Raw genomic sequence first — 12,437 nt, 5'->3', positions numbered from 1 at the left:
ATAGTGCTTAATATTCATTTATTTTTCTGTTGGGAAGCTTTATTTCTTTAATGAGATCATAAGGACTGCTGTTTCTCTCAGCTCTTGAATCACAGTTGAGCAGACCTGCAGTGCTGGGTTCACATCGTGGTTGGTGCACACCTTCCCTTAGGTTGAATTTCATCCATCTGTTGCATTCTGCCCCGTCTGTTGGCCAGGATTGAGTTAAATATGTCTTCTTTCTCAGTATCTCCCATCCCCCCGCCATCAGTTAAGAAGGCATTTTACCCACATTTTCCTTACATAAATCTCTCTACAGATGGAGGATTGTAGTCTCATTGTGCTAGGGAGGAAGGAAAATTACTGTTTTGCATGTACATATATTTTGGATTTTACAGGAAAGGGGAGGACGTTTCAAAATCTGGTGAATCAATACAGATATAAAAAATTGATAAAGTTAGGACTGCCTATTTTATATTCTGCCACATAGCATGTATTTAAATGAATTTGCCTATAATTTGCCTTCAAATGCTGACATTTAACTCTTAAGCTGTATAATTGTGCTAACTTTTTCATGAATAAAATTCATATTCTGTGTCCAGGCTAATATGTTCATCTACTATAAACATTATTGCCTATGGTAACAGCTAGAATAAAAAATTCTTTTTATATACATCATATCGTTGGCAGAGACTCTTGGGACCGCCACAAATCATTCCTGTCTTTTTGAGATTGCGAAGAAAAAGTGTGGGAATATAAAACCAACCTGGTTTGATGTAGATTGACTTTGAGAAGATATTAGCTTATTTAGACCACTGTATATTGTGTCATTGTTGTTTTTTAAGATGCTGAGTGTTAAACATTCTCTTCTATTTAATATATTCTTTAGCTTAGTAACCAGCCTTTCATTATGAACCAGCTCCTATCCTACAAGCCATCTCTGGCTCCTTTATTGTTAAAGGTTAATAATGAGAATAATGAAGCAATTGGTTATTTATGCAGTCAGGATTGGCAAAAGTTATTAGAATAGGAATCTGCCCAGGAGCAATGATTAGGTTATGAAAATGTTAAGAAGAATACTGAAGCCAGTCACCATTTTTGACATTTAAGAAATACTACTCCCACCCTTAATCATGATGGCCTGTTATAAAGGTATTTATACAGACTAATCTCATTGGACAGTAATTTTATACCAATAGCATTCATAATTAGGTGTTGAGGGGAGACTCAGAAATGATCTGAGAGAAAAATGGGCCTGGGGAAGGAATTACCACAATGAGAAGTAGGAAACAGAGAACTCACCCATGAATAGAATTACCTGTCTCCCAGACACCTGATCTATGCAGTTTGAGCATCTTCTTCTTGAGTATTTTGCAAATTTGAGAAGCTGTGGGAGAGGGTAACCCCAAGTTAGGTTGCCGTGTTCTACATGCTAGACTGTAAAACACGTAGGGAGGTATATGGGAAGAAAATTTTCTAATGTTGCTTTTATTAATGAAATATTGAGTTAACTGACATGCAAAACCAAAGAGAGCCAAATCTAATTATAATCTTATGTTTAGTATAGTTAGAACTTTCTATGTAAATTAGGCAGTGATTGCTTTGACCAAAACAGTTTAATCACTTCTACTCTGAATTTTTGTTAACAGCTATATTGAGATATAATTCACATACAATAAAAATCACCTGTTTGCAGTATACAGTTCAGTGGTTTGAGTATATTCCCAAAGGTGTGCAAAGACAAGCATCTAATTCTAAATCATGTTCATTACTTCCGCCACAAAACTCATACCCATCAGCAATTGCTTCCTGTTTTCCTCCTCCATCTTTTGGTAACCACTAATATACTTTCTCCCTATATGGGATTGCCTATTATGGACATTTATCTCGCTGCCCTTTAATTCATATAATGAATATTTCAGAAAATTGGAGAAAGGGGCAGGAAATGAACATGGGTAAATATAACTCTTATTTGTGATCTGGTATACTTAAAATTGGTAAAGAATCTACCTGCCAATGCAGGGGGCAAGAGACATGCCTTTAATCCCTGGATCTGGAAGATCTCCTAGAGTAGGAAATGGCAACCCACTCCAGTATTCTTGCCTGAAAAATTCTATAGATGGAGGAGTCTGGCGGGCTTCAGTCCATGGGGTCGGGTCAACATGACTGAGTGACTTAGCACACACAAATACACACACATGCTTGGAATTAAGTTTTCTTTTCCCTGGCCCTGGCTCATTGGAAGATGTATTTTAAACAAGAACAGTAGCATGCACAGAATATGTAGCCTTTTGTGTCTTAACTTCTTTAGCATATTAATGTATTCAGGGTTCATTCATACAGTAGCATGTAGTGATACTTTGTTTCTTTTATGATTGAAAAATATTTCATTTTATAGGTATACCACATTTTGTTTATCTATTTATCACTTGATAGACATTTGAGTTGTTTTCACTTTTTTCACTGTTATGAATAATGCCACTTTGAATATGCATGTACAAGTTTTTGATGTGAACCTATATTTTCAGTTCTCTTGGAGAATTGGAGTGGAATTGCTGAGTCTTATGGAAACACTGTGTCTGATTTTTTGAGACATTGCTAAATTATTTTCCAAAGCAGCAGCTTTTTACATTCCCCTCAGCTATGTAGGAGGGTTCTGATTTCATCATATTCTTGCCAGCACTTGTTATTGTCAGTCTTTTTGATGATAGCCATCCTAGCAAATGCAAAGCGGTATCTCAGTATGGTTTTGATTTGCATTTCCTAGTGGTTAATGGCTAATAATGTAAAGTATCTTTGCTTACACTGCTTAGACATTTGTATATTTTCTTTTGGGAAATGTCAAAGTCCTTTGCCCATTTTTAATTAGGTGATAGCTTTTTTATTGTTGAGTTATGTAACACCTTCATGGGCTTCCCAGGTGGCACTAGTGGTAAAGACCTGGCAATGCAGGAGACATCAGAGATACAGGTTCCATCCCTGGTTTGGGAAGATCCCCTGGAGGAGGGCATGGCAACCCACTCCAGTATTCTAGGCTTGGAGAATCCCACGGACAGAGGAGCCTGGCAGGCTAGAGTTCATGGGGTCACAAAGACTCGGACATGACTGAAGCAACTTAGCATAAACATGCACATAACATCTTCATATTTATGGATACCAGACCTTTACCATTTGTTCAGTTCAGTTCAGTCGCTCAGTTGTGTCCGACTCTTTGCGACCCCCTGATGATTTGCAAATATTTTCTAATTCTAGATGTTGTCTCTTCAATTTTCTAATAGTGTCCTTTGAAGCACAAAGTATTAGAATTTGAACTCCAATTTATTTATTCTTTGTTGCTGTGCTTTTAGGTGACATTGCCTAATCCAAGGTCACAAAGATTTTGCTTTTATGAAACTTATAGTTTTAGCTATTACGTTTAGGTCAGTGATCCATTTAAAGTTAGTTTTATTTATGCTATGAGGTGGGGGTCCATCTTTTTTTTGCATGTATTTGCATTTGTTCTTATTTATTCAAATTTAAAGATTTGAGAAAGAAATATTTAAATAGGGTGAACATTGTCACTCTCTGAAACATTACTGTTTCATGATTTTGAGGGGGATACATGTGCTATGTTCATCTGATGACTATACTTACCTGCACTCTCACCAAGTATCGTTGCATTTCTGCTTCTATTTTGTTTGTTGAAATCTGAAATACTACCCTGCTGGATGCAGTTTAAGTCCATTTATTAGTTTTTTCCCTTAATTTGCAATCTCACCTCTTCAGTTACAATATAAAGAATGCCAAGAACTTCTAAGTCTCTATCAGAAGTATCTATCAGAACAGCAGGAGAAGCTCACTATGTCTGTCTCAGAACTTGGTGCTGCTAAAATGCAGGAACAACAGGTAAGTGTCTTACTTCTTACTTTGTTCTTTAATGGATCAACCAGATGCCAGAAGAGTCATTTGGCCTCTTACTTTAATTGTCTCACTGTATACATTGTCTTTAGAAGTGCAATTACAGTGTGTGATTGAGTTGGTTTAATCTACTTCCCTATTCCTTTTCCTCTCCTGTTCTGGGGCCCAGAGGTCAGGAATGATTCCTTGACCAGGCTCTGCATCAGGAGGGCAGCTCCTGGTTGTATGGAAGCACTGCAGGAGCGATCAAGAAAACCCAGTGTTCTGTTACTTAGTGACAATCAGGTGGGCTTTTTTTTACTCACAAACCTCTTCTAATTCATGTTCAGAGTTTTAGAATAATAAAAGTGACTTGGTGACTTGTAAAAGCTTTAATTAGTGAAACTGGAATAGTTAATGTGATTTAGTATTTGTAAATACTTATTAATCACATAAGTATATATGAGCATTTGCTTATTAACGTTTGTATACATATCATCAAATAATATATATTACATAGTTAAATGAAAGTTCAGAACCCTGCCAGCTGTGATGTGAAACAAGCTCTGAAGATCTACTTCTTTCTCTTTGCAAGTGACACCGGCTGTCTTTTTCACATCCAAATGAACTTAAATCTTCAAATGGATAAGGCTACCCTTTGTATTGAAACACTGTAGGAAAAAAGCTATATGTATAGTAGGGTCAAAGTCACTCATATTAGTATTAAGACATTGATAATGTACCCATTATCAGAGTAGATTCCATCCTGGTTATGGTTCAGTACGTTGAGCACAGCTACTTTATTACTAATTCTTCATTACCCAGGTTCATTTTCCATTTATGCATGGATGGACAACTTTCAGAAGGATTATCCTGTCTTTTCTGTTAAATTGTACAGATTCAGGTTCTATATTGATTGCAAGGATTATCCTTTCCCTTTGAGTAGTAACAAGTCCTGAGTGGTTTTCTCTAACCCTTCTAAGTTTTATTCAACCTAAAGACACCTGTCTCAGACGGGTTAACAGTTTTGGTCAAGAAAACTCCAGTTTTGAACATCAAGTTTTGACATGCCTGCCTGCATGCTGAGTCACTTCAGTTGTGTCCAACTTTTTGTGACCACTATGGACTATAGCCTGCCAGGCTCCTCTGTCCATGGTATTCTCTAGGCAAGAATACTGGAGTAGGTTGCCATTTCCTTCTCCAGGAGATCTTCCCAACCCAGGGACTGAACCTGCATCTTGTACTTCCCCTGCACTGACAGGCAGGTTCTTTACCACTAGCACCACCTAGGAGGCAAGTAAAAAGAAAGAATAATAATTTTGCTGGAATGTGGTATATCTTATACTTTTAATATATCCTCCCCCTTTTTTGAAGTCTACAATATTTATAAGAAACAACCAAAGTATGAGTGGTTTATTTGTATTCTAACTTTGGAAAAATTTTCTTTGGTTCTGTTTTCTGAAAACTTAGGCTGTGAAATGAGGCAGAGAAGGTAGCAGCTAATCTTGCTTGTCTGGTTTGTTTTGCCACTTCGCAAAAGGGCAGGTGTACTTTAAGGTGGCCCTTGTCTACTGCTCTCATGAGTGGGCTAGAGAAAACTACAGCATGAAGTTAAGACTTCGGAGCTCTGCTTTTGCATTTCCACTCCCTCCCTGTCCATGGCATAGGCGTTACAGGGCACAGAAACACTGACCAGAGTATTGGAGGAAAGGCAGAGGGACTTTTCGATTGCCAGTAGTTAAGGGTAGAGACTGCAGAAGGATATGGCAACCCACTCCAGTATTCTTGCCTGGAGAATCCCATGGACAGAGGAGCCTTGTGGGATACAGTCCATGGGGTCACAAAGAGTCGGACATGACTAAGTGACTAACACACACACACACAAGGATAAAAACTGAGAGTCAAGAAATAGTCATTAGGGGACTCTAAAGATATCTGGATTATGGAGGCCCAGCCCTTTTTCTATCTCCTTCTAAAAAGAGGAGAGTGAAAAAGCTGGCTTAAAACTCAACATTCAAAAAACATAAGATCATGGCATCCAGTCCCATCACCTCAAAGCAAATAGATGAGGAAACAGTGGAAACAGTGACAGACTTTATTTTCTTGGGCTCCAAAATCACTGCAGATGGTGACTGCAGCATGAAATTAAAAGACATTTGCTCCTTGGAAGAAAAGCTATGACCAACCTGGACAGCATATTAAAAAGCAGAGACATTACTTTGCTGACAAAGGTCTGTGTAGTCAAAGCTATGGTTTTTCCAGTGGTCATGTATGGATGTGAGAGTTGGACTATAAAGAAAGCTGAGCACCAAAGAATTGATGCTTCTGAACTGTGGTGTTGGAGAAGACTCTTGAGAGTCCCTTGGACTGCAAGGAGATCAAACCAGTCAATCCCAAAGGAAATCAGTTCTGAATATTCATTGGAAGGACTGATGCTAAAGCTGAAAGTCCAATACTTTGGCCACCTGATGTGAAGAACTGACTCATTGGAAAAGACCGTGATGCTGGGAAAGATTGAAGGCAGGAGGAGAAGGGGACAACAGAGGATGAGATGATTGGATGGCATCCTGGACTCAATGGACAGGAGTTTGAGCAAGCTCTAGGAGTTGGTGATGGACAGGGAAGCCTGGCATGCTGCAGTCCATGGGGTCACAAAGAGTTGACAAGACTGAGCAACTGAACTGAACTGAAGTGAACTGAAAATGAGGCAGGAGGGAGTAAAACTTCCTCAAGGAATAGTGTTTTATGTTTAAACTACTGACTCTTGGACATTTCCCTAGCAGCCTGCCACTGCTTCTCTTACCAAACCTTAAACTTGAGGAGCAAAACTTAAAAAAAAATAACAGATATTAAAAATTGTTGGTCAAAGGAATGGAGAAAGTATATTCTCAAAAGGAGATACTTTTGAATTTTCATTTTAGCTTTATCATGAGAAAAATTTAAAACCAAGTTTTCAGGAAGTGCCTGGTGGTCATACCACTTGTAGGCTTTACTGTTTGAATGAAAGTAAGGCCACTTGTAGGCTCTATGATTGGAACCTGGAGGGGGAAAATAAGTTTCCTTTTGAACACTATGTGACAGTTGTCACCTATATTACTTGACTTGTTCTTTGTGACAGGCTTCTTTTAGCTAAACCAAGGTAAGCACTTTCTCACTCGACATCTTGGAACCTGGGTGAATCTGGTGGACACGTCTACTTGCTGTCAGTAAGGGCATCACTCGCTGTGCGCACTCTGAGGATGTGCTGAAGTTAGATGTCCTCATCATGTGCTCACAAATAGACTGCTCATCTCTATCATAGCACCGTTCTTATTCTTTTGTAATCACTCTTCATTCATCCTTCTCTTTCACCAAGCTTTTTTGAAAACAAGCGTCCTGTTGGTTTTTGTACACGCAGAGACTAATATATTTTGGCTTAATAAATATTTAATTTTATTTAACAATATTTAATGTGGAACATACTATGTACTGGTACTGTTCTTAGCTCTTAACATACATTAAAACATTTAGTCCCTCGGTAGCCCAATAAAGTTATTTTACAGAGGAGGAGCCCGAGGCAGAGGAAGAGATTTGTCCAAGTCATCTAGGTAGCAAGTCGGGAAATCAAGCAACTGCTGTTTAGTCGTTAAATCCTGTCTGACTCTGCAACCCCATGCACTGTAGCCCGCCAGGCTCCTCCTTGTCTGTGGGATTTCCCAGGCAAGAATACTGGAGAGAGTTGCCATTTCCTTCTCTAAGGGATCTTCCCAACCCAGGGATTAAACTCATGTTTCCTGCTTGGCAGGCAGAATCTTTAACACTGAGTCACCTGGGAAGCCCTGGAAAATCAAGATAAGAGCCCAAACGACCTGACTCTGTATTTTCTTGAGAGAAAGACAAGAAAAACTTGAGATCGCTAAAATATAGATATATGGAAAACTTGCTTTAAATACCCTTGTTTCTGCAACTAACCCTCTTTTGGATCTTAATCTGAAATCCAGTTTTTTATATCAGAGCACAAATCTACTAGAGATGGTGGGAAACGCTGTTTGATTTTTCTGTGAGTAGCCATAGTGTTAGGTAGATGTAAAATTTTATTTGTTCTCAACGTAAGGTTTTTTTTTTCTTTTTTTTTCATTATTGATTTTATTTATTTATTTATTTATTTTTTAATTTTTATTTTTACTTTATTTTACTTTGCAATACTGTATTGGTTTTGCCATACATTGACATGAATCCACCACGGGTGTACATGTATTCCCAAACATGAACCCCCCTCCCACCTCCCTCCCCATAACATCTCTCTGGGTCATCCCCGTGCACCAGCCCCAAGCATGCTGTATCCTGCATAGAACCTGGACTGGCGATTCGTTTCTTACATGATAGTATACATGTTTCAGTGCCATTCTCTCAAATCATCCCACCCTCGCCCTCTCCCTCTGAGTCCAAAAGTCCACTCTGCACATCTGTGTCTCTTTTGCTGTCTTGCATACAGGGTCATCATTGCCATCTTTCTAAATTCCATATATATGTGTTAGTATACTGTATTGGTGTTTTTCTTTCTGGCTTACTTCACTCTGTATAATCGGCTCCAGTTTCATCCATCTCATTAGAACTGATTCAAATGTATTCTTTTTAATGGCTGAGTAATACTGCATTGTGTATATGTACCACAGCTTTCTTATCCATTCATCTGCTGATGGACATCTAGGTTGTTTCCATGTCCTGGCTATTATAAACAGTACTGCGATGAACATTGGGGTACATGTGTCTCTTTGAATTCTGGTTTCCTTGGTGTGTATGCCCAGCAGTGGGATTGCTGGGCCATAAGGCGGTTCTATTTGCAATTTTTTAAGGAATCTCCACACTGATCTCCATAGTGGCTATACTAGTTTGCATTCCCACCAACAGTGTAGGAGGGTTCCCTTTTCTCCACACCCTCTCCAGCTTCACACCAGTCAGAACGTCTACGATCAACGTAAGGTTTTTTAAAACTCATCTTTAGATTTTGTGATGGAGATGCAGCAATTCATTTTTCAGGAGACATTCATTTGACTTTAAGAGACTTGCTCAGTTTCTTCTTTGTGTTGGTTGCCATGTGGCTCAAGTTGCTTATTATAGGTTTTGTGTATAGTTTTATTAAATCTGCAGTTCTTATGAAGAATGCCCTAGCTTATGGTTTTCTTTTTACTTTTGCCATTTGGTTGAAAAGAAGTTGCTCCATTTACAAAGTAAATTTTTTCCTTGCTTTTCCCCGGTCCTCTTTCTTGCTTTGCCTCAAAGATGAATTTACATTCTCCATTCATCTTATAAATTGTTCAGCCTTACAAATTCTTCACTGTGGAATCTAGAAAGATGTTTAACTTACTCTATTTAGACTGAGACACCTCACTGATGTGTGTCTGTTACTCCATTTCCTGATCCTTAAGAAACAGTACTTAACAAATATAACCTTGGTTACATGGGAGGATCCAGTAACCACAGTTTTTATCAGTGTACATTTTAGAATATAGCTCTTCTGATCACAGGTGAGTGTTAATTTCTTTTTCTGTGAATCTGAACTTAATGTCATCTTAAACTACGATGCTTATAACTTTTTTAATCTTTTTATAAAGATGTTTATTTTTATTTATTTGACTCTGCTGGGTCTTAGTTGCAGCAGGTGGGACCTTGAGTTGTGGCATGTGAGATCTAGTTCTCTTACCAAGATTCCAACCCAAGCCCCTGCATCAGGAGCATGGAGTCTTAGGCACTGGACCACCAGGGAAGTCCCCTATTTTAATCTTATTTGATAAGCTGTATCATTTTTCAGGAATGCTATAGTATTTCCACAGAACTCTTTATATTAAAACCTAGGCTGCATGTTGAATAGCTTTTCCCACTGTAGTTTGAAAATGTCCCTATGCAAGATTGACTTACTGTTTTTCTCAACTCTTCATTTTTTTGCCAAGTGGATATTAAAAGGTAGCTTTGGAATCATCTTGAGATTTCTCCCTTTTCTACTAAATGGATAAAATCTCCATTACTTTTTAGCTATGGGCAGTGGATATTAATGAATATCTGTTGTTCTGATCTGGTAAAAGACCTTTTATAGAAATTTTTCCATTTTTCCCGTGATTACTTCTTCTGTATTTCTCTATTTAGGTCTGGGTCATGGACTAGACAGAATCTGAACCATAATAAAGATAAATCACTGCTGAGTGTGTGTTTAATTGTTTCTGTGTTTCTATTACTGCTGTCTCTATAGTTTGTTAAAGAGTTTTGTAGCGCTTCGGACCACAGTGTCTTGAGACAACTTCCTGTACTGTGATTATTTTCATATATTGCTTTGGTTAAAATTTTTTTGTTTAACTACCGCATATAGGCATGCAGTAATAAAGCTCCTTCCCATTCTTCTTCTTCTAGTACCTTCTATCTGATTTACTTAATGTGTTATAATATGTAATATTTATTTTATTTCTGTCTATACTAAGATATCTTTGAGTTTGTTATATAAACCCAGATTTTCTTGGCAGTCCAGAAGTGTCACCACACTTCTAACTAACAAAGAAGCCAAATCAAAAATGTCATGCTCTTGGGATATCTGTTACATGTTTGACTCAAGTGTACTACAGAATTCTTCATGGAATAAAAGATTCGTAGATAGAAAAAAGATGTGATTAACAGCTAACTTCTCATCAGAAACAGTAGCAGAAAGAGGCAGTGGGATGGCATATTCAAAGAGTTGAAGGGGAAAAAAACTGACAGTCAGGCAAAAGTATCCTTCAGCAATGAAAGTGACAATAAGGCATTCCTAAATAAATAAAGACAGAGAGAATTTATTGCTGGCTTACCTGCCTTACAATAAATACTAATAGAAGTCTGTTTAGATGAAAGAAAATGACATAGACGTAACTCAAATTCACATAAAGAAATAGAACACTGGTAAAAGTACTTATATATCTTTATTTTCTTAAATAGACAACATAAAAGTCACCTGAATAAAACAACAATTATAAAACTGTATTGTTGGGCTTATAAGATATAAGACTTTGTGTGTATGTATGTGTGTGTACTTGCACGAGGGAAGAAGACAGAAGGAAGCTCTGTTGGAGGAAATTTTCTCTGTATTACTGGAATAAGACCATCTTTATTTGTTGACAGCATAATCTTATATGTAGAAAATCTTAAGAAATCCAGACACACACACCACACAAACTGATAGAATAAATCAGTTCAGTTGGTTTGCAGGATACAAGATCAGTATGCAAGTCTATTTCTATTTACTGTCAATGAACAATTCAAAAATGTATGTATTTAAGAAAAGCAGTGCAATAAAACACTGAAAATAATAAAGCATTGCTAAGGGAAATTAAAGATCTAAGATACTATTCCATGTTCATGGATTGTAGACTCAGTGCTATTAAGACGGTAATTTTCCACAAATTTGTTTATAGGTTTGTTGCAAACTGCAGCATATTTCTTTTTCCCAGAAATTGATAAGATGATCCTAAAATTTATATAGAAATGCAAAGGGACACTAATAGACAGAAATAATTTGTGAAAAGAACAGTGAAGTATAAGATCACTCTAACTTTAATCTTTATACTAAAGGTACAGTATGTAGATAGAATTTTAACCTAATTTGCATGTCTTTTGACCCCAGATGAAATGGTTTCACTCCCATGTTGTGTTATGTTATTCAGTGCAGCTCGGTCGCTCAGTCGTGTCCGACTCTTTGCGACCCCATGAACCGCAGCATGCCAGGCCTCCCTATCCATCACCAACTGCCGGAGTCTGTCCAAATCCATGTCCATTGAGTCGGTGATGCCATCCAACCATCTTATCCTCTGTTGTCTCCTTCTCCTGCCCTCAATCTTTCCCAGCATCAGGGTCTTCTCAAATGAGTCAGCTCTTTGCATCAGGTGGCCATAGTATTGGAGTTTCAGCTTCAACATCACTCCTGCCAATGAACACCCAGGACTGATCTCCTTTAGGATGGACTGGTTGGAGCTCCTTTCAGTCCAAGGGACTCTCAAGTGTCTTCTCTAACACCACAGTTCAAAAGCATCAATTCTTCAGTGCTCAGCTTTCTTTATAGTCCAACTCTTACGTCCATACATGACTACTGCAAAAACCATAGCTTTGGCTAGATGGACCTTTGTTGACAAAGAAATGTCTCTGCTTTTTAATATGCTCTCTAGGTTGGTCATAACTTTCCTTCCAAGGAGTAAGCGTCCTTTAATTTCATGGCTGCAGTCACCATCTGCAGTGATTTTGGAGCCCCAAAAAATAAAGTCAGCCACTGTTTCCCCACCTATTTCCCATGAAGTGGTGGGACCAGATGCCATGATTTTCGTTTTCTGAATGTTGAGCTTTAAGCCAACTTTTTCACTCTCCTCTTTCACTTTCATCAACAGGCTATATTTAGTTCTTTTTCACTTTCTGCCATAAGAGTGGTATCATCTGCATATCTGAAGTTATGATATTTCTGCTGGCAATCTTGATTCCAGCTTGTGCTTCCCTCCAGCCCAGCGTTTCTCATATGAGTTAAATAAGCAGGGGACAATATACAGCCTTGATGTACTCCTTTTCCTATTTGGAACCAATCTGTTGTTCCATGT

The 12,437-nt window shown here is 38.0% G+C and overlaps 1 protein-coding gene across 9 annotated transcripts in view; it reads left to right on the top strand.

Annotated features, from left to right (window-relative positions):
• The window catches only part of KIAA1328 (KIAA1328 ortholog), a 429,714-nt gene that overhangs the window by 161,902 nt on the left and 255,375 nt on the right, over positions 1-12,437 (top strand). For all 9 annotated transcript variants that reach the window (XM_042239367.2, XM_027960769.3, XM_060405327.1 and 6 more), the window contains one exon: positions 3,737-3,864. In XM_042239367.2, coding sequence (XP_042095301.1) covers positions 3,737-3,864 — 128 coding nt within the window. The remainder of the gene's footprint in view (positions 1-3,736; positions 3,865-12,437) is intronic.

Source organism: Ovis aries, chromosome 23 (assembly GCF_016772045.2).
Source record: "Ovis aries strain OAR_USU_Benz2616 breed Rambouillet chromosome 23, ARS-UI_Ramb_v3.0, whole genome shotgun sequence".
Classification (NCBI taxonomy): domain Eukaryota; kingdom Metazoa; phylum Chordata; class Mammalia; order Artiodactyla; family Bovidae; genus Ovis; species Ovis aries.
Note: the sequence above shows the minus strand (reverse complement) of the source record. Positions and strands in the feature narration are given on the sequence as shown.